We start from the raw sequence: 21,528 nt of genomic DNA, 5'->3' as shown, positions 1-21,528 counted from the left end.
CTGGAGGTGGTTTAGGGACATCACGGCCATACAGACATTTGCCCACTGGGGATTAATGACAAAACAGTCCTATACGGACACTGCCCCCTGTGGGGATATTGCAGTGCTGCAGAGACACTGCCCCTTGTGGGGGTATCGCAGTGCTGCAGTGACACGTCCCCCCTGTGGAGTATTATTGCAGCGCTGCAGAGACACTGCCTCCCTTTGGTGGGATAGAGGTGTAACCGGTGTGCAGATACACCCCCCCAGAGGTATTGCCACAGCATGGCAGAGACACTGCCCCCCTGTGGGGGTATCACAGTGCTGCAGCAACACTGCCTCCTTCCTGGGCTGTTTCTGACTCCAGCACAGGCTGGCTGCTGACCTGGCCTGGTGCGTGTTCACATTCACCTTGGGGGCAGTGTGCGTCTCTTCCCTCTGGGCTCTGCTGCAGCCCTGGCTCACCCAGAGTGGCCAGGGGACCCATTAGCACTGCCCTGCTGCCCCCACCCTACACGCAGGGCATGTGTGCCACCTGCCAGCTCAGCAGTCTCCAGAGCCCCTCGGGCCCCCACCCACAGTACACAGCTCCTGGAGCTGTGAGAGGGCCCAGGGTCGGCTGCATCTCCACCCTGGCAGGGCAGCTCTAGGTGTCATGTCAGTTACTGCAAAGGGAGGAGCGGGTGAGTGGCCGAGTCCTGCTGGAGCTGGGCATGGAGCAGTTTCACAACTTGCTCCTCTGGGTCAATATGGCCATGCAGGGGGTGACTGTTTATTGAAGCCCAGGAGCTTTTGGTGGCAGGGAGCTGAAATCCCCATGAGCTGAGTGTGTGTTGGGGGTGAGGGCTGCTCCTCTGTGATCTGCCTGGGAATCCCTTGAATGGTGACCCTCCCACTCCCCAGAGCTGCATTATTGGCTTATGGCCCAGAGGCAAATATTTGCCCATCGGGAGCGGAGAACTGGGGGTGGCCCTCAGGGCACTGCCCTGCTTGGACAGTCCAACCTCGGCCAGCGCATTTCTGCACAGGCTCCGCAACAATCCCTGAGGTTGACGGCGCAGCAGGATGATGCAGGCCGGAGCAGTGCTGCTGCTTGCCCTGGCCTGTGCCCTCAGCACAGGTAGGAGTGCCCGCCTGGGGCAGCCAGGGCCTGCTGCGAGCCTGCCCTCCCAGTGGGGCAGGAACTAGGGCAGAGGGGCCCCTCTTGGTCTGGCATGGGGCCCAGCACGCGCCTCTCCCTCCTGCACCCGCCAAGGAGGTCTGTGGGCAGGCAGCCGAGGGGAGACCCTGGGGAAAAGCCCCATGAAGCAGGGCAGGAACAGCTGCTCCCCGCTTCGTGCTCAAGCCCCACAGAGCAAAGGACTCTGACCAGCACAGCTGGGTCATGGCTCCAGCCAAGAGAGGAGAGGGAGGTGGACACCAGTGAGAAGTGGTGCCCCTGACTGGGGCCAGACCATGGGCTCTGTGGGGCAGGGATGCTGGCAGAGCCATTAGGGCAGCGGCCCAGACACTGGCTGCACTCTCAGATGTGCTCTGTCCTGGCTTGGCTGGCCGACCAGTGCTGGCCGGGTCTCCGGCGCAGTTTTCCCTGTCTTTGGACAGAGACATGTGCTGAGATGTCTCAGATAGCTTCTGGGGAGGGGTGTGGGATGCAGGGGTATGGAATCAGGGCCCCCTGGCACTGAGGAGCTCCCATTGGCACCCCAAGCTTGGACCTGGCCTGGCACTTAACAGGCTAGTCAGACTATGGCTGGGAATTTTAGAGGATACAAAATACAGCTTGAAATAGCCCCCTTCCTGCAGCCATAGATGTGCCCCAGCTGCACTGCCGGCCCCACTGCTGGCCACTCTGCCAGCCTGCTGGCCCCTCTGCCCAGGGCTGGCCCACAACATTTTGGCACCTGAGGCAGCCCCCTTGCTTGGGCCAAAACTTTGAAAGGTCTCAGTTCTGCCTTCTTCCTGTTCTACTCCTATCATGGTACTGCTCTGCTTTACCTACCCCAGTAAAGGAGAACTAACAACTTAAAATGCCTTGTTCAAAAATTTTAAGTAACACTTAACTTTAAATGCCTGAACAGCAAATGTAACTTTTCTTGTCTGTATAGTAAACACTGGCATTTTTATCTGTTTGAATAATCAAAGTGGTGCTTTCTGTGCCTTCTTGGTTGCAAAGATTTGAACTGCTTCCTGAAGGTCCACAGTCTGGGCCAGCTTATGCTCTATTGAGATGGTTGCAAGGCTGACCAGCCTCTCCTGTGTCATTGTGGAGCATATTTATTAACTTCAGCTTGGAGAAGCCACTGGCAACTGTTACAGGAAGTGTTAGAAGTATGTGCAGAGCAACAAAAGCATTTGGAAAGAGGGTGGTCATCTTATTTGTGCTCTGTGACAGGGTCGGGCCAGATGGCTACAGGAGAGTGATAGAAGGCAGATATATTAGCCCTGGGTTGAGTAGGTCCCTTTTCCCTGGGTAAGGTAACAGGGAAGATTCCAGAACAATCAGGAACTTTCTGGAAACAATTAAGACAGACAGGCTGATTAGAACACCTGCAGCCAATCAAGAAGCTGCTAGAATCAATTAAGGCTGGCTAATCAGGGCAGCTGAGTTTAAAAAGGACCTCACTTCAGTTTGTGGCGTGTGTGTGTGTGTGAGGAGCTGGGAGCAAGAGGCACTAGGAGCTGAGAGTGAGAATGCATACTGTTGGAGGACTGAGGAGTACTAGCATTATCAGACACCAGGAGGAAGGTCCTATGGTAAGGATAAAGAAGCTGTTGGGAGGAGGCCATGGGGAAGTAGCCCAGGGAGTTGTAGCTGTCACACAGCTGTTCCAGGAGGCACTCTAGACAGCTGCATTCCACAGGGCCCGGGGCTGGAACCCAGAGTAGAGGGCGGGCCCGAGCTCCTCCCAAACCTCCCAACTCCTGGTCAGACACAGGAGGGGTTGACCTGGACTGTGGGTTCATGAAAATGGCCAAACTGAAGGCAACCGTGAATCTCCAAGGTGAGCAAATCCGCCAATAAGTGCAAGACCCACCAAGGTAGAGGAGGAACTTTGTCACAGCACATATATTCCAGAACAGCCTTTGTAGTTGATTCTGCTGAAATGTATCTTGAAAGGGTTTTCAGTTCATCACCTAAATCACTTGCATCAATATCATGCATGTCATCATGTGTCAACACTGTCTGTAGTGCCCTGCATTGCTGGTGTAGGTCTTCTTCAGGTATAGTGAGGAGTTTTGGAATATCATACAACATCCCAAATATACTGCTGTGTTCCTTGAGCTGCATGAAATGTTCTTCAACTGACTGTATTACACAATCTAGCACCTGGTTAAAGAATTGAACTTTGAATTGTTGTTTGGGGTCTCTTATGGGATTATCCCATGCCTCGTAATCAAAATGTCTTCTTTGGTGACTCTTGTATTCTTGAATGGGTGGGAAAATAGCTTCAGTGTGAAGTTCCTCTGCCAACTTCTGTGCACTCTTCAGAACATTTTGAAATCCCTCATCTGACCAGTAAGACTGTAGGTATGACTTTGCTTTGTCCAGTTGTTCCATTGCTCCAGATATATCAAGGTCAACACCTTGGAGTCTCTTGCTTACAACATTTATTTCGAACAGTATGTCATGCAACAACACTAAGCCACACAGAAATTTGAAGTTATGTAGGTTTCTGGTGATTCCATTTCCCTCTGCCACTGTTCTCCCACGAACAATTCCTGTCATAGCATTATCCTCCATAATGGCAACTATGGCATCATCTATCTTCCCAATTTGGTGTTTGATAGACTTTATTGCCTTCACTCGACTTTCCCATCATGTGGCACTCAGTGGTTTCAGTGTCAGAGAGGATGTTCCCAGATGTTGCTTCAAAATTTGCCATCGATGAGCTGATGCGGAGAAAAATACATAGATGCTTTGAATTACATTAAAAAATTCAGCAACCTCACTAGAGGCTGATGATGTATCACTGACCACCAAGTTCAATGAATGAGAACTGCATGGGACAAAATAAGCTCGAGGGTTTAACTCTCGGATCCATGTCTGCACTCCTCTGTTCTTTCCTCTCATGTTGGTACCATTATCATAGCCCTGACCTCTCATGTCAGCTATTGCAATTCCTGTATCTTCCAGCTTTTTAAGAAGCACGTTTGTCATACCAGCTCCTGTAGTATCATCAATGTCAATAAATTCTAGAAAATACTCTCTGACTGTCACCATTGCAGGGACACTTTCAATAGGTTCTGTTGTTGTTACAAAATGCACCATTAAAGTAATTTGTTCTGTATGGCTGATGTCAGGTGTGCAGTCCAGAATAACAGAGTAATATCTTGCTGACTTCAGATCTGCCACAATCTTCTGTTTGACTTTTGTTGCCAGTAACTGTATGATCTCATTTTGAATTGTTTTTCCAAAAGAGTGGAATTTGCATCTTCTTAGATGCTCCTGGAGTACAGCATCAAACTCAGCCATCAGCTCCACAATTTTAAGGAAGTTTCCATTGTTTGGCATATACAGCTGATCTGAAGTGCCATGCAGTGCTAGGTTTTGGGTAGCAAGCATTCTCACAATGGCAATGAGCCTTTTCAGAACATTTTGCCAGTAAAGAGACTCTGATGCAATCTTCTCTTGATGCTGATCATCTATGATGGCCTTTAGTCTCATCTCAAGCTCTTTCCACCTATGGAATGCTCTCTGGTGATTTGCTGCCTTCTCATGGCATGCCAGATTTCTAGCCAGATTTCTTTCCAGTTCTTTGTTCCTGTAGAACCCAGTGTGGCTGAAACATTAGGCTGGAAGAGTTTGCAACAAAAACAGTAGGCAGCATTCTGGGTTTTTGAGTACATAAGCCATGGCCTCTCCACTTTGTCACCATTGGGGATTTCACACCAGTAATGTGTTGGATGGAAACTTCTATTTTCATTGTCTTTGGGGAACATGAAGTTTTTCACTTGCTGTGGCCCATGCAGTACAAGGAAGTCCCTCAGGCTACTGCTCAAGTGGGTCCACAGTCCTGGATCATCTGGATTTAAGGAACTAAACTTGGCAGCAGCTGTTTCTTGCACCTCCACCACACTCTTCTCTGATCTATACTTTTCTTCAGGAATGTGCATGGTTACATCCATTTGAGATGGAGACATGGATGCTGCAGTAGCTGCCAGGTCACCTGCACTCTAACTGGAAGATCAGGCATCTTGTCACCACTCACATCCTCACCAGGGCCGGAAGGCTCACCGTGAACATTTGTGTTTATGTATCTCAGGAGAGCTCCTTCCTGCTTAGGCAGAAAAGCTTCCTTTCCTTTCTTTTTCTAAATGCTGCCCCAGAGGGGCGTTTTCTTCTTTCACTCATGACTGCTGTTCTGTGCCAGCTATAGTGGCTCTCAACACTCAACTGAAGTGGACAAATAAGTAGGCTGGTAGCCGGGCCTGAGTGAGGGAAGATATCAGCATCTTAAGGGCCTAACTGGCTCCTACTACTTCAGTTGACTGCCCGTTCTCATCAACTGAGTTCAGGGAAGCAGCAGGAAAGAGGAAGCTCCCTGAGAAGCTGGTGTTAATCAGTCCAGGGTCCTGGGAGTGCTAGAGAGGTACATAAGAGGCTCCTCCTCTTCTCTCTCCCTGCAGCTCCTGCTGCTTTCTGTTATTCCCTCTCACCTTTTCTCCTGCCTGTCTGTTATGTCTCTTGTGCCCTCCTTCCTCCAGCACAGCACTCCACCATCTCTGTGCATCTAGAGTAGAGAGAATACATATGTACCAGCAGCAGGTACAATTTTCTACACTCTGGGTCCTAGCGGTGCCCCCCCAAAGTCTGGCACCTGAGGAGGCTGCCTCAGTTCGCCTCATGGTAAGGCCAGCCCTGCCTCTGCCTGCCCACCGGCCCCACTGATGGCCCCGCTGTCTGTCCATAGCTCTGCTGCCTGCCCAGGCACCTCTGATTCCCTGGCCCCACTGCTTTGCCAGACCCCTCTTGGTTCCATGCCCAGGACAAGGAGTGAGGCCAAAGCTGGGCACCCCCAGCCATGTGATTGCCAGGAATGTGTCTCTCGCTGTGTCCCCCAGGGCAGCAGCGCTCCCCTCTCAATGACTTCCAGAGGCTCAAAGCCACCCAGCTGCTCTCCCTGAGCCAGCAAGGCCCCGGTCCGGAGCAGGAGGAGCCTGCAGACACCGAGGAGTGTGCCAGGCGCTGCACGGTGCTGCTGGACTGCAGGTGAGTGGGGTGATGGGGGCCCAGCTAGGGGTGCATACAAGTGTGTGTGGCTGCATGTGTGTGAGCTCCCCTGTGTGATGCATGAGCAGGGCAACGCTGCCCGCCTCAGGAGCTGGACCCCCAAGTGCTAGCTCAGGAGAGCAGGCTACCCCACGTTTTGCACAGGCTGTTGATTATTGCCTCCCCTCCTGTGTGTGGGTCACAATCAGTGTCACCCACTCTCCCAGATCTACTGGGGGAGGGGATTCTGTCCCCCCAAGCAGAAGCTGTCCCCCCACTTCTGCCTGTTCCCAACCTCTCAATCAGTCCTTCCCCCCCAAATCCCATCTGCTCCTCCTAGGGTTCCTCACCCTCACTCTCCCAGGCCAGGGGCTGCAGAGGGACTCTTCTCCCCCTTCCCAGGTCGGGGTGGGGAATCCAGGGGCTGCTCACACCCCACACCTGCCCAGGCAGGAGAAGGATGGCAGAGTCACTGTCAGTGTTCCCTCTAATTTTTCCTACACATGTGTGGAATGAATTTTGTTATGTGCACCAATAGAGGGAACATAGGTCACTGTCCCATCCCCATTTCCCATGGGGGGCCATGAGCTGTTTGCAACTCTCCCCACCTCTGAGAATGGCTGTGTGTTGCTGGGGTGTGGGAGAAGAACTCTGCCTGTAGCCACTCTGATTGGCTGTTTGGTGCCAGGAGGCTAGTTTTTTGTCTGTGTTTTGCTGTACTATGCCTAGCTGTGCTGCCACTTGCTTGTGCAAAGCAGCTACAGTCTCTACTAGCGTTTGTACCCATTCATCTGTTACCATCTTCCCAGGCACTAGGCAGTTCCACTCCCAACCACCAACTTTCAGGCATGTGCCTTTGCCTTCCAGTCATAACTTCAAAGGGAGTGTACCCATGTATCACCTTAGAGCCTATTAGAGCCATTAAGATGATTGGTAGCCAGGGCCGGCGCAAGGCTATTTTGCGCCCTAGGCAAAACTTCCACCTTGCGGCCCACCCCCGCGGACATTGGTTCATTGAGGGGCAAATCTCAACGAGCCTTTATAGACCCCAGGGGCCAGCCTGCCCAGGGGCCAGCTGTGCCCAGGGGCTGCTCCCCAGACCAGGTTCCCCCCCTTCCCACCCCCTGAATTCCCCTGGAGGGTGCACAGCCCCCTCACAAGCCCTCCCCACCCCACCCCGGCAGCCCCCACCCCAAGTCACTGGCTTTGCTGGGCTTGGGCCGCTGCAGCAGCTTGGCACGGAGGAGCCGCCTTCCAGAGGCACCAGAGAGCCAGAGTGTCCCACTTGCGGCAGTGGCAAGCCCCAGCATGGAGGAGCCGGCACAGCGAGGGGGGCAGCAGCCCTGCAACGGCGGCAGTGCCACTAGCGGGGAGCAGCTGTGCCTCCCGCCCCTGCCCAGGCTGCGGCCCGGCACCCTCCCCCCCGGGGGCTCCTGCAGGCCGCAGCGGATGCATGCGGATGCTGGCCCCCATGTCCCCCCCCCCGCCCGGCTTCCCTTGGGTTACCATATTTAAACAATCAAAAAAGAGGATGGGGGAGGGAGAGCCCTGCCCTAGCCCCGCCCCCATCCACTCGCTCCTACTTCCCACCCCCTCACTGCCCCCCTCAGAACCTCCAATCCCCCCTGCTCCTTGTCCCCTGACTGCCCCCCCGGGACCCCTGCCCCTAACTGCCCCCCAGAACCTCACCCCCTACCTAAGCCTCCTTATTTCTTGTCCCCTGACTACCCCCTCCTGAGACTCCCCTGCAGCCTAACTGCCCCCCTAGGACCCTACCCCCTACCTGTCCCCACCCTTATCCACACCCCCACCCCCAGACAGATCCCCGGGACTCCCATTGCCCATCCAACCACTCCCCACCCCCTGACAAGACCCCCCAGAACTCCTGACCCATCCAACCCCCCCTGCTCCCTGTCCCCTGACTGCTCCGATCCCTCTCCACACCCCCTCCCCCTGACAGGCCCCCCCCAGAACTCCCGAACCATCCAACCCTCCCCCTGCTCCCTGACTGCCCCCCGGGACTCCCCTTATCATGTCCATGCCGGTCAGATGCTGGCTCCACGTGGAGGCAAATCATGCGCCGGGCTGCCGCATGCATAGCCCCTCCCCCCCAGAGTGCTGAGGCAGTGGGAGGGGTGGCCGTAGCTCACATGCCTGGGAGCACAGCGAGGGGGGAGCTGGAGGGCGCATGGGGGCCACCGCCCGCATGCATCTGCTGCAGCCTGCAGGAGCCCCGGGGGGTGGGGCACTGGGCCGCAGCCTGGGCAGGAGGGGCTGCTCCCCGCTAGCAGTGCCGCTGCCTCTTCAGGGCTGCTGCCCCCCTGCGCCGCGCCAGCTCCTCCATGGCTGGGGCTCACTGCCCCCTCAAGCCAATGCTCTGGCTCTCCGGTGCCGCCGGAAGGCGGTTCCTCCCTGCCAAGCCAGGGCACCGCTTTTTGGCGCCCCCAACCACTTGGTGCCCTAGGCGACCGCCTACTTCGCCTAGTGGTTGCACTGGCCCTGTTGGTAGCTTTTCATCCTAATCCCTCCTTGAGGTCTTTACTTGTTTTCTCAAAGCTTCCTTTAGAGTGCGATTGGTTTGTTCAACTTGTCCAGAGGACTCAGGGTGTCCAGCTATGTGGAAACATTGCTTAATGCCTAAAGCATAACATCTCCCACAAAATGGGATCCCAAATCTGAATCAATTACTCTGGGAATTCCCATTCTTGAGAAAACCATGTTAAAGAGTTTCTTAGCAGTGACCGAGGCAGTGTTAGTTTTAGTAGGGCTGGCTTCCACCCATTTGGAGAAGGGATCTACTATTACCAGGCAGTATTTATTCCCTCTACTGGTGGTGGGTAAAGGGCCTATGTAATCTATCTGAATCCGGGACCAGGGACCAGGGACCCTTTATTCTTCAGTGCCCCAATGCATTTTTTTTAACCTTGCAATCAACATTAACCATGGCGCACTGCAAACAATTATCACACCACTGATTTATATCCGCTTTCATGCCTGGCCACCACCCTATATCTTTAACCCTATTTAAAGTATCCTGTTTTCCTCTATGCCCTTGCTCATGCACAAACTGAATCAGGTCCCCCTGTGCCAGGCTGGGGACTATCCAGTGTCTTTGACCACCTGCATCCACTGCTCAGCAGACATCTCCAATTTGCTCAATCCTGTATTTTCCTGTGGATCTTTCCCTGTCTTGGCTAAGGACTGGATTTCCATATCCCCACCTTGAAGGGTACTTAAGCCCAAGGTATCTATTCCTTTGCCTAAAGTTTTTCCTCGGGTAGTTACTGCCTCTATTTGTTCTACCTGGTCTGTGTCTCTAGTGTGGTTACTAGTAGCAGCAGCTTTGGCTAAGGCCTCAGCTCTGTTGTTCCAGTGTGCTGCTTCTGTGTGATTTTTCTGATGCCCCTTTCTGTGAGTCTTCTAGGTGTCTCCAGTTCTTTCCTTGTTCAGATTTGACATTTGTCTCCCTTTGTCTGAATGAGAAATGGAGCGCCAATCTGTAGCTACCATTTCTCTATTCAATCAAACGGGGAGCCACAGAGTGATTGCTCTGGCTGTCCAGTCAGAGTCAGTGTAACAGAAGTGTCCTGGGATTCATAAGCTAGGACAGCTCTAACTGCCTCCACCTCAGCTGCTTGGGAAGAATGGGGGCGAGCTGGTCCTTGGAGCATCTCTCCCTCATTTACACGGATGGCTCCATACCCTGTTCAGGGATGACCCATAGGGTAGAAACTTGAGTTATCTGTAAACCAAATTGCAACCCCCTTCTGTTTAGCGTCTGCAAGCCTCATGCCTCCCTTGACTGGCCACTCAAGGTGTTTTACCAGGGGGAGGGGGCAGGTATGCGCCTTTCTTTCTATAATTAGCACACAGTGGGCTGGTGAAATGGCTGGTTGATTTTTAAACTCGACTGCTCAGTTTACTAGGGTGAGGGTCTATTGAGCAATGCGGGGGTTAGAGACCTGGCCGTCCTGTATTTTCCCCAATATGACGTGCTTGAGTGGGGAATATACACAGTCTGAACAATGACCTTTGACCCTCCAATAATAAATTCCCAATGCGTGAGGCTCCAGACCAACGCAAGACACTCTTGTTCACAGGCGGTAAAGCCTGGCTCTGTTTGAGCCAGGAGCCTGGAGTCATACGTAATGACTCTGAGCTTGTCACATTGCCTTTGGCTGAGAGTGGCTCCAATGCTTGTCTCTGAGGAGGCCAAATGAATCACAAAGAGCAGGGCAAAGTCCAGATAAGCCAGGGCAGAAGCACTAGCCAAATCTTGTTTCAAGGTGACCAGGACACTCTGTTGATCTGGTCCCCATTCCCAAATCCTGTTTTTCTTTAATAATTGGTACAGGGGCTTGGCTTTGTCAGAGAACATTTCAATGGCCTCTGCAGAAATTAAAAGTTCCCAAGAGAGCTCGTAGGGAGTGTGTCGGTGGGAGCAGGTTCCTTTCCTATCGTTTCTACCCTTTGTTGATTGGGAGTCGGACCATCCTCCCCAAGACACACATCCAGGTATTTCACTTGTTGCTATACTAACTGAGCCTTTTCTCTATTTACCTTAAATCCGGTTTCCTGCATTGTAGTCAACACTTCCCTGGTGATTTCCCTGTTCATTTCTGAAGTGGGGTTGTGTATTAAAGTGTCATCCACGTATGAAATTACGTGTGAGCGGTGGTCAGGGTGCAAATGGTTCCACATTTTAGTGACATGGGCATGACAAATACTAGGGGAAGAATGGAAACCTTGGGGAGTCCAGTTGAAGGCATGTTGTTGTCCCCTATAGGTAAAAGCAAACTTATACCAGCATGAAGTATGGAGGGGTATAGCCAGGAAAGCATTAGCCAAATTGATCACAGAGAACCATTTTGAGCCAGCTGCCCCTACAGTCACTATGATTTTGTTCTATTTAGCTACTACAGGGGCTGCTGCAGAGGTGGCCGCATTTAATGCACGGAAGTCATTCTGCAAGTGATACTGTCTGCCTTAAGGACTGGCCATACTGGTGAATTGCAGATATTCTGCATAAGCATGAGCACCCCTTATTTCAAGAGACAGTCTATAGTATTTTTAATGCCTTCCTCTGCTGCAGCTGGGTATTTATATTAGCTTTGAGGAGAGGGATCTTTTCCCTCAATGAAAACTTCAGAATCTATTTTTCCACACTCCTCCTTATTGTTAGTCAATACCCTGGGAAATTCTTGTACCCATGGATCACAAACGGAGGTTAGGGTGGCTGTGGTTGCCTTTATAGCTGCACAACAATGCACAGCAGAAATCTCTGTAGGCCCTCCTTCCAATTTCCATAACACTCCATTAGCTAGATCCATAGTTAGCTGAAATGTTTGGAGGAAAGGAACACCTAGGATTCCCTTCTCATTTCCCTCATGAGCCCAGCATTCTACTTGCCCCTGTAGTCTGTCAGTTTGCAAGGGAATATCCTGCCAGACTGGAGCTTCCTGGATGTTTCCCCCATACCCACTGAGCTGAACCTGTTTATCAGTGGGTCTCCCTCCGGAGATCCACCAGAGACTTAGAATGTTTACTGATGCTCCAGTGTCCACTAACAAGTCGGCTAATATCCCTGGCTGTTTTTTCCTGGTTAGGTCTGTCAGCGGGGTGGCAATTTGGCTGTAGTGTGGTACCAATCAGCGGTAATACCCAGCCAAGCCCAGGAAGGATTGGACCTGCTTCTTTGACTCAGGGACAGGCCAGTTTTGGATAGCATTTACTTTAGCCTGTAGGGGGTTGATAGTTCCTTGACCCACCTGGTGTCCAAGGCACATCACCCTGTTTAGGCCTATTTGACATTTTTTGGCCTTAACAGTTAATCCTGCCTCCCTTATGCGCCAGCAGACAGCTTGGAGGTATTCTAGGTGTTCTGCCCATGAATCTGAGAATATAGCCACATCGTCAAGGTAGGCTACTGCAAATTCCCCAAATCCCGCCAGAAGGTTATTCACCAGTCTCTGGAAGGTGGCAGGTGCATTTTGCAGTTCGAAAGGGAGCACATTATAATCATAGAATATCAGGGTTGGAAGGGACCTCAGGAGGTCATCTAGTCCAACCACCTGCTCAAAGCAGGACCAATCCCCAACTAAATAATCCCAGCCAGGGCTTTGTCAAGCCTGACCTTAAAAACTTCTAAGGAAGGAGATTCCACCACCTCCCTAAGTAACGCATTCCAGTGTTTCACCACCCTCCTAGTGAAAAAGTTTTTCCTAATATCCAACCTAAACCTCCCCCACTGCAACCTGAGATCATTACTCCTTGTTCTGTCATCTGCTACCATCCCTAAATTAAATTCATACAGCCCTACATGGGTGATGAAGGCTGACCTTTCCTTGGCTGGGTCATCTAGCGGCACTTGTCAGTACCCCTTAGTTAAGTCTAAGCTGGAGATGAACTGGGCACGTTCCAGTTTCTCTAATAGCTCATTTGTGCATGGCATTGGATAGTTCTCTGGGCGAGTTACAGCATTTAGCTTATGATAGTCCACACAAAAGCAGATTTCCCCATCTGGTTTCAGAACCAGAACCACTGGAGAGGCCCATGCACTCTCAGAGGGGCAGATTACACCCATCTGTAACTTGTCCTTGATCTCCCTTTCTATTGGAGTTTTGGCTTGAGGAGCCATCCAGTAGGGTTGGGCTCTAACTGGGCGAGCATCACCTGTGTCAATGGAGTGGTATGCCTGTTCTGTCCATCCTGGGGTGGCTGAAAACATTGGCACGAAGCTGATGCACAGCTCCTGGATTTGCTGTCACTGCTTATGCCCTAGGGTGATGGAAAGACTCACCTCTTCTAGGCCACCATTGCTTTTTCCTTGATAGTAGACTCCTTCAGGCCACTCAGTGTTATCTCTCTCCTGGGCTGTAAACTGGAGAACCTTGATTTCTCAGGAATAAAAGGGCTTTAGAGAATTAACATGGTATACTTTAGGTTTTAGGATAGGGTCTGGGAACACTATGAGGTAATTAACAGCTCCCAGGCACTCTTGGACCATAAATCGCCCCTCCCATGACACTTCTATCTTATTGGCCTGGAACACTTTTAGGACCATGACTTGGTCATCTACTTTGAAGGAATGCTCTCTGGCATGTTTATCATACCAGGCCTTTTGCTTTTGTTGAGCATCCTGTAGGTTTTCTCAAGCAAGGGCTAGAGTGTCCTTGAGGGTGTTTTGCAGTTTGGTTACAAAGTCCAAAATGTTAGTTCCTGGAGATGTAACTCTCTCCCATTGCTGCTTCACCAACTTTAATGGCCCCTTAACTTCATGGCCATAAAAGAGTTCAAAGGGAGAAAACCCCTAACTGGGATGTGATATTGCCCTGTAGGCAAAGAGCGACTGCTGCAACACTAGGTCCCAATCATGGGAGTGCTCATTCACAAATTTATGTATCATGGTTCCCAAAGTTCCATTAACCTTCTCCACTAGCCCATTCGTTAGATGGTGGTAAGGGGTGGCAACCAAGTGGTTCACCCCATGAGCTTCCCAAAGACGTTTCATGGTCCCTGCCAGGAAGTCAGTTCCCAAATCCATAAGGTTGTCGGAGGGCCAAAAATGTCTGCCAATGCCTGGCTCACGCTTTTAGCCCTGGTGTTGCGTAGAGCTACTGCTTCCGGCCATCAAGTGGCAAAATCCATGAAGGTCAGTATGTAAAGCTTCCCTCTGGGTGTCTTTTTAGGGAAAGGACGCAGAATATCCACAGCTACACGCTGAAATGGAACCTCAATGATGGGAAGTGGCTGGAGAAGGGTCTTGACCTGGTCTTGGGGTTTTCCCACCCTTCTGGCACACCTCACAAGACTGGATATAGGTAGAAACATCCTTGCCCATTCCCTCCCAGTGGAATGACTTCCCCAAACTGTCTTTGCTCCTGTTCACCCCAGCATGGCCACTAGAGTGATCGTGGGCTAAGCTCAAGAGCTTTTCCCTATACTTAGTTGGAACTACCAACTGTCTCTGAGGATGCCAGTCCTCCTTGTGCCCATCAGAAAGGGTTTCCTTGTATAAGAGTCCTCCTTTTACAGCAAACCTGGGCCCATTGGAAGATCTGAGAGGCGGTGGGTCGTGCTGCCATCCAAGCTCCCTTGAGGCTTCCATCCGCTTCCTGCTCTACCTGGAACTACTCCCTTAATGCTGGAGAATTAGTTCCTCGCTGGGTTGTGGACTTGGGCTTGGTCCCACTGGAAGCAATGCAGGTGATAGGGTTGTCTCCATCGATTGTGAACTGCTTTCCACTGGTGCACTAGGTTGTATTTCAGGCTTCAGCGCCCTTTGGTACTGGCTCCCCTGACTCTGGTAGGGTTGCAAGCACAGGCTCTGGTGCTGACTGCTCCCCCAGTTCCAATTCTTGAGCTGGTTCTGGCTGGGTCCCAGGAACTGGATCTACAACTGCTGCCATAGACTTTGGTCTGGAGTCTGGTTTCACCACCTCTGGCTGGGTCCTGTAGGAGACTCAAGAATGGAGTTAGGTGTGGAGGCCTGTTTAGCCTGGCTGCTGGTGACCATCCCCACCTTTTTTGTTAGTCTTACATGGTTGGCTAAGTCTTCTCCCAGCAGCACAGGAATGGGATAATCATCATAGACTGCAAAAGTCCATATCCCTGACCAGCCCTTGTACTGGACAGGCAACTTGGCTGTAGACAAGTAAAAAGAGTTGGCCTTAAAGGGTTGCACTGTCACTGGCCTCTGGGTCGATGAATTTGGGGTCCATCAGGGATTGGTGAATAGCTGACACCAGTGCTCCAGAGTCTCTCCACACAGTAATCTTCCTCCCGCCCACACTCACAGTTTCCCTTCACTATGGGGGTATTTGCGAGGCATCTGGGCCTGAGGGCTTTCGGTAGGACCCTGGGGTGATGAGTTGCAGTCGGCTGGTGCTCTTGGGGCAGTTGGCCTTCATATGCCGCAGCTCATTAAATTTGAAGCATCACCCAGCTGACTGTGGGCTTCGGCGAGGTGGGTGGTTGGAGAGTAGCATGGTGAGATGAGAGGGCACCTGGGGTTTCCCTAGTTGTGTGGAGGGCTCCTCCTTGTGAGGTGGGGCCTTGGGCTGATCCCAATGGTGGAGTGTCGTCATGGGTTGCCCCTTCTGATATCCATACCAACTGCTACTAGCTTTCTTATTCTCCACCACCTCCACCCATTTTGCTCCAATCTTCCCCACTTCGATTCATTTATCACAGCATCTGAGTAGACCAGGTCAATCAGCACTCCCAAGCTGATCCCTTATATGCCCCTGGACTCAGCAGGCTAGGTTGTACAGCACTTCCAAGCTGCCACCCTCCTATGCCACAGGTTCAGCATGTCCCTATCCGCACTTTCACGTGACAATTGTTCTGGTAGTAACCCCCTTGATGAGCAAACCCCACAGGATTTTTGGGTGCTACAGGGATCTTTAGCTTAGGTAGGAGGAGCGTTGCTGCAGAGCAAATGGGGAAGCCGAAAAGAGAGAGATGGAGGGAGGGAAGCAACCATCTTAACCATAAAAATTATTTATGGCCAGGTAATAACCATACACGGAGAGCCAAACAATCAAAACAGGTTCAATATTAAATCTATCTTAAATTTGGTTACAAAAGTCAGGTTTAGAAAACTATACCTGATCACACAAGTCAGGGTTAGAAAGCTATTCCTAGAGTAGGACAAAAAACAGAGAGAGAGAGATGGGTTATCCATGCAGCTTGAACCGGTCGGGGTTCCCAGGTAGTGGTGGTAGCTGAGGGTCCGGAGTGCTGGAGACAGGCAGAGCCCCCAGCACGATCAGTCAGGAGAAGATGAAGTCCCAATGTAACTGATGCAGATTTTGGATCCAGGCAGGTCCTGAGCATGGGTAGGGGTTTTTTGTAGGGAAACAACAATGGTTAAAGGGAGAACACTAGATTTGTTTATGGGTAAACTAATGGCTCAAGGGAATATACCAAAGTTGTTTTGTTCAGGCTAGACAATAGGAACTGATCATTCCTGCCAAGGGCGATGTTCCTTTGAGGGAGCTCACCATGCAATTAGGCAGCTTCAGTGTTTTGTATACTGTAAAGGGGCTATGCTGGGGCTCAACCCTCTCTGGGGCGGCAGGGAGCCACACCAGCTCACTACACACAGTTGACTTTGGGGGAATTTGTCTGGCCACCAGAGTCTCCCACGGCAGCCCTTGTGGTAACTGGAATGAGCACTGCAGGCCCGGGCCCTGAGTCAGGGTGGGGCACCAGATAGTCAGTAGTTCAGGCCCTCGGGCAGGGGCTGAGCAAATAGCCCAATGTTAGCAGGCCAGGCCATGGGTCAGGGCAGGCACCAAATAGTCAGTAGCTCAGGCCCTTGGGCAGGGACTGAGCAACACAGCATGTGTGAATTAGCCCAGGCCTCCAAGGATCTGGAAGAGGGAGAGACTACCACCCACGAGTTGGGTGGCAGGGGGGACACAGGCACACCCACTCCGCTGCATCCCAGCCCGGGGCCCTAGCAGTGGCAAACGACCCGCTGCTGGGTCAGTGGGGATCCTGACCGCAACACACTGACTTGGGTTCTGGCAGAGATACAGCCAGACTAGGGTCGGCTGTCCCTGGGCTACTTCCTAATTCCCCCACTTCTGGTACCTGGATCACGGCAGAGTTCTCCAGGGGGGTCCAGCACCATGGGTTCCTCAGGGCAGTGGACAAGCAGCCGGCCTGGTAACTCTCCTGGATAGCTGGCGCAGGGCAGGTCCGGCAACTCCCCTGGATAGCTGGCGTAGGGCAGGTCCAGCCAGTCTTGGTGTGGACCTGGGGCCATGGGGTTTTTTCCAGTCACGGGTTAGGCTGGCTATGTCTGGCCTCCCTGGCCACTGGTCCTCTAGTGAGCTCTGAGGGCCCGCCTTTATACTTCCAGGTTGCCGCCTGTCCCTCTGAGGGGCAGGCTCAGAGCTTCCTGGCTCCACCCACTCCGGTGTCTGGAGGGGCTCGACCCTCTTCGGGGCGGCGGGGAGCCACACCGCCTCGCTACAGATACCAATAAAGGATTTATTACTAGACTAGGTCTGATAACTACTGAGCTGGGTGTGTGCAGGCGAGGGTTCATTAACATCTGAAGCAGAGATCCCGCATCATGCAGTGCTTCCCTGCCTTTCTGGTCCCAGAGTTCCATGTGGTTCTTGCCTTGGAATCTCTGTTCTCCATTCTGTATGCTAATGGATATGCGTGTCCCATCTCTGATGCAAATGAGGCTAGGGGAGTTTCCTTAATCCTGTAACCCTTGTCTGGAGGGGTTTAGGTGTGTCTCCCACTGTCTTTTCATTGCTTTTTATAAATCTTTCTTCTGATCGGTTTTGGTTCAAGCAGAGGCTGGGGTGGGGTCCTTCCTGAATCAGACAGGCTGGATACTGCACCTTGGTTTCCCAGGAACACAGAGCTGACAGGTAGCATGGGGCAGACAGCTAATGGCAGGAGCCAAATTCTCTAGTGGGCTGGAGCTGTTACCATCATGGCAGAGGGCTCTGGCCCGATCAATGGTGTTGCTGCGAGAGAGGGTGTCATAGAACTACAAGTCCAGTGCTCTCCCATACTCTCAGTAGCGGTCCCTGGGAGGAACCCCTTTAGAGTGTTAACCCTCCTTAGGGTCACACTCTTGCTGGGGTAAGCCCTTTGACTCCACTGCCTCCTGGAACTGCACCTCTGAGACCTCAGCATGCCTGCCTCACTCTGCGAACTTCCTCAGTGAGTCCACTTGAACTGGACCCTGGGGGCAGGGGGGGCCGTTTGCACACCCAGAGGGAGCAATGAAACCCTGACCTCTTTAGAGTGGAGTGACTCTCAGCCAGCACTGTAAAACAAGGGCTTATTGGTTGTCTAGAAACACAGTGTAGAAATTCTTGGGTAGCTGCAGAATAGAAAATTACAGCACAGTCCATCTAGGTCTGTCCCAATCTCTTTGGTCCCAGTCCAGAAGCATTTTTCCTTCCAGTCAACCATGCTATATTACCTCCCCAAAGGCCCCTCCTCCGTCCTTTGTTATCTTTCCTGGACAAAACACCTGGTGTCTCTCTTCAGCCCTTTGTTTTCCCACTGAGCAAAGCCAGCTGGCTCCCAAGTTGGGGTGGGCCTTCCAGAGGCAAATTAAAGTTTTGTGGAGCCCTGGGCCAGAGAAAGTGGGGGGCCCCTCCCAAATTCCCTCTAAGCTGGGTGGCTGTGCAACAGCCTATTAAGTGCTGTGCAGGTGCGCAGGGCTGCGGTGGGGAGAGTCGCCTATCCCACGGCTCCAACCCAGCCCAGCCCAGCCCCAGACCTGCTGAGGCAGGCGGAGAGACACCCCTCCTCTGGCCCCAATCCAGCCCGGCTGGACCTGCTGTGGCTGGGGGAAAGGCTCCTATCCCACAGCCCCAGCCCCAAAGCTGCCACAGCGGGGAGAGGCACCTCTCCTCCCAGCCCAAGTGCTGCTGCGGGGAGAGAGAGCTGGGGGGAGTCCTCTCTCCCCGTTGTAGCCCCAGGGCAGCCGGCACCCCAAACCCATCATCCCCAGCCAGAGCCCTCACACCTTGCACCCCAACCCTCTGCCCCAGCCCTGAGCCACCTCCCACACTCCAAACCCCTCGGCCCCAACCCCACCACATGAATTTTGTTATGTGTGCCATTATGGAAGTGATGTGTCTTACATCACCTCCATATTGGTAAACATAATAAAATTCTTTCCGCACATGTGTCAGAAATAGTAGAGGGAACACTGGACCCATCCCCACCCTTTCCGCCTGCAGTCCCGCCTCCGTTCTGCCCCTTCCCCCCATGGCCACACCCTGTTCAACCCACAGTCTGCCCCATTCCAGCCCCCACTGCATCCCCAGGAACTGGGGGGTGGAGCCGGAGTGCATGAGGAGCCGGGAGCCAGAGGCGGGGCAGGGGAGGAGCTGGGGTGGGAGAGGAGTTGAGGGCTAGAGCTGGGGTGGGGGAGGACTCTGTCACCTTACTCGGAACTCCCCCCATGTTCACTAGGCTGTAGCCAGGCACGGGTGGTGACTCCTGCTATGGTGATGGAAGGTGCTGGAGAGGGCACATGAGCTGGGGCACTGGCTCTGGCCCAGCCCTTGAGGACACGGGGGAGGGATAGCTCAGTGGTTTGAGCATTGGCCTGCTAAACCCAGGGTTGTGAGTTCAATCCTTGAGGGGGCCATTTGGGATCTAGGGCAAAAATTGGAGATTGGTCCTGCTTTGAGCAGGGGGTTGGACTAGATGACCTCCTGAGGTCCCTTCCAACCCTGGTATTCTATGATTCTATGACAAGGTGGGGTCTGCCGCGCGGTTGGGGACTTGTGGTCTGGTCCGAGCTGGGATAAGACTCTTGGTTTGATCTTCAGGGCCTTTCACTACAACCACCAGCGCCACGGCTGCCAGCTGCTGCCATGGACCCAGCACTCGGTGCACGCCCACGTGCAGAGGAACGTCCACTATGATCTCTACCAGAAGAAAGGCAGGTGGGGGCAGGGGTGAGGGTGAGGGGTGGGGCAGGGATGAAGGCCAAGGGGTGCTAACAAGGGCAGGGATAAAGCGCAGGGGTGAGGGGCGGGGGTGGGATGTAGGGCAGAGAGGTGGAGGAGGGCAGAGACGAGGGCAGGGGGCGAGGAGCGGGAGAGACGGGTGTGGAGATGTAGGGCAGGGGGCAGGGATGAAGGCAGGGGTATAGGGCAGGGGGCGAGGGGTGGGGATGATGGCAGGTGTGTGGGATGGGGGTGGGGGTAAGGGTGTATGGCAGGGGGCGAGGGGTGGGGATCAGAGCAGGGGGTGAGGGGCAGGGGGCAGCAGCAGAGGTGTAGGTCAGTGGGTGGGGAATGAGGTCGGGCGACCAGGGGCAGGGATGTAGGGCAGAGGGTGGGGACAACGGCAGCGGGTGGGGATGAGAGCAGGGGACAAGGGCAGGAGGGCCCAGGGGCAGGGTTATAGTGCGAGGGTGGGGATAAGGGCAGGAGGAGCCAGGGACAGAGGTGTAGGGTGGGGGGTGGGGATGAGGACAGGGGGTGAGAGCCAGAGTGGCAGGGGTGTAGGCAGGGGCAGAGGTATAGGGTGGGGATGAGGGCAGGAGGGAAAGGTGTGTAAGGTGGGGACAAGGGCAGGAGAATGCAGGGGGATCCAGGAGCAGGGGTGTAAGGGGGGTGGGGATGAGGGTGGGGGGGGCCAGGGGAGTGGTGGGGGCAGGGGTGTAGGGTGAGGGGCAGGGAAAAGGGCAAGGGGTGAAGGGCAGGGGGAGCAGAGGGCAAGGGCAGGGTCAGCAGTGCTTTCACCCAGTTTGACCTTGGGCTGATCAAACCTAACTCCAGGATCCCGCTGCTGGCTCTGGCCATCCAGATGCTTCCTACCGTGAGCTGGCTTTGCCCTGGAGGCTGACACACCCATGCCCGTCTGTTGCCTGGGGCATGCTGTGTGTCCAGCCACAGAGCAAGCCCAGCTGAGGGCAGCTCCTACCCCGTCAGAGGGTTTGTAGTGAGAGAAGGGGAGCCCCAGGCGAGAGGGCAGAGTGAGGGCAGGAGCATTTCCAGAGCAGGCACTTGGCGGCTCGCACGGCCCAGGAGAGGGGTGGCATGGCCATCTGTGCTGTATGACAGCACCCCCGGCTGTGCTCACAGCTGCCAGGCTGCTGGGCTCCAACCTTACAGCCACTGACTCCTGCCACTCTGCTTACCCCGTGCCAGCCTTTCCTAGAGCAGCAACCTCCTGGAGCCCCAAACTGGCCAGTTCTGCACTCCACAGGAGCCAGCTCTTCCACCACTCTCAAGCCACCAGTGCTCTGGTGTCTGGCTCTGTGCTTAGATCTCCCCAGCTCCCGACTCCCGACTGCAGGGAGGCTGCCCAGTTCTGCCCCAGCTCTCTAGCTCCCCAGCGCACTTGCTACAGGGCTGATGGTTGCCTGCTCCCCACTGCTGGCTGGAGTAGCTGTGGAGCTGCAGGAACCGCTCATGCTGAGGGCCGGTTGCTCTCCCCACGGAGGTTCTTCGCAAGGCACCCATCCCTGGGCTCATGGAGGCACCCTTCTCACCCACAGATTACATGCAGAATTGCATTAGGGGAGATGGGAGAAGCTACCGGGGCATGCAGTCCACGACGGAGAAGGGGAAGAACTGCCAGCAGTGGAGATTGAAGATTCCCCATGATCACAGGTGCTGTGAGGGTGATGCGCACCCCGTGCTAGGAGATGAGGTGGGGCTATCCCATGGTGGATGGGGCTGTGCCACCTGGGGGTCCACTGGCATGGGCAGTGAGTATCGAAGGCCAGGGGAGGCTAAGTCTCCCCTGAGGCTGTGGCCTCGCCCACGCTTCCCCCTCTCCCCTGAAGCTGGTGGAGACTCAGCTCCAGTCAGGGGCCTGGAGCTTGGGGC

The 21,528-nt window shown here is 53.7% G+C and overlaps 1 protein-coding gene across 4 annotated transcripts in view; it reads left to right on the top strand.

The window, feature by feature from the left end:
- Nucleotides 1-984: 984 nt before the first annotated feature.
- The window catches only part of MST1 (macrophage stimulating 1), a 62,524-nt gene continuing 41,980 nt past the window's right edge, over nt 985-21,528 (top strand). For all 4 annotated transcript variants that reach the window (XM_084635202.1, XM_084635201.1, XM_084635200.1 and 1 more), the window contains exons 1-4: nt 985-1,099; nt 6,043-6,190; nt 19,516-19,628; nt 21,195-21,309. In XM_084635202.1, coding sequence (XP_084491328.1) covers nt 1,045-1,099; nt 6,043-6,190; nt 19,516-19,628; nt 21,195-21,309 — 431 coding nt within the window. In that variant the 5' untranslated portion in view covers nt 985-1,044. The remainder of the gene's footprint in view (nt 1,100-6,042; nt 6,191-19,515; nt 19,629-21,194; nt 21,310-21,528) is intronic.

Source organism: Lepidochelys olivacea (assembly GCF_965140295.1).
Source record: "Lepidochelys olivacea isolate rLepOli2 genome assembly, chromosome: 7".
Classification (NCBI taxonomy): domain Eukaryota; kingdom Metazoa; phylum Chordata; order Testudines; family Cheloniidae; genus Lepidochelys; species Lepidochelys olivacea.
Note: the sequence above shows the minus strand (reverse complement) of the source record. Positions and strands in the feature narration are given on the sequence as shown.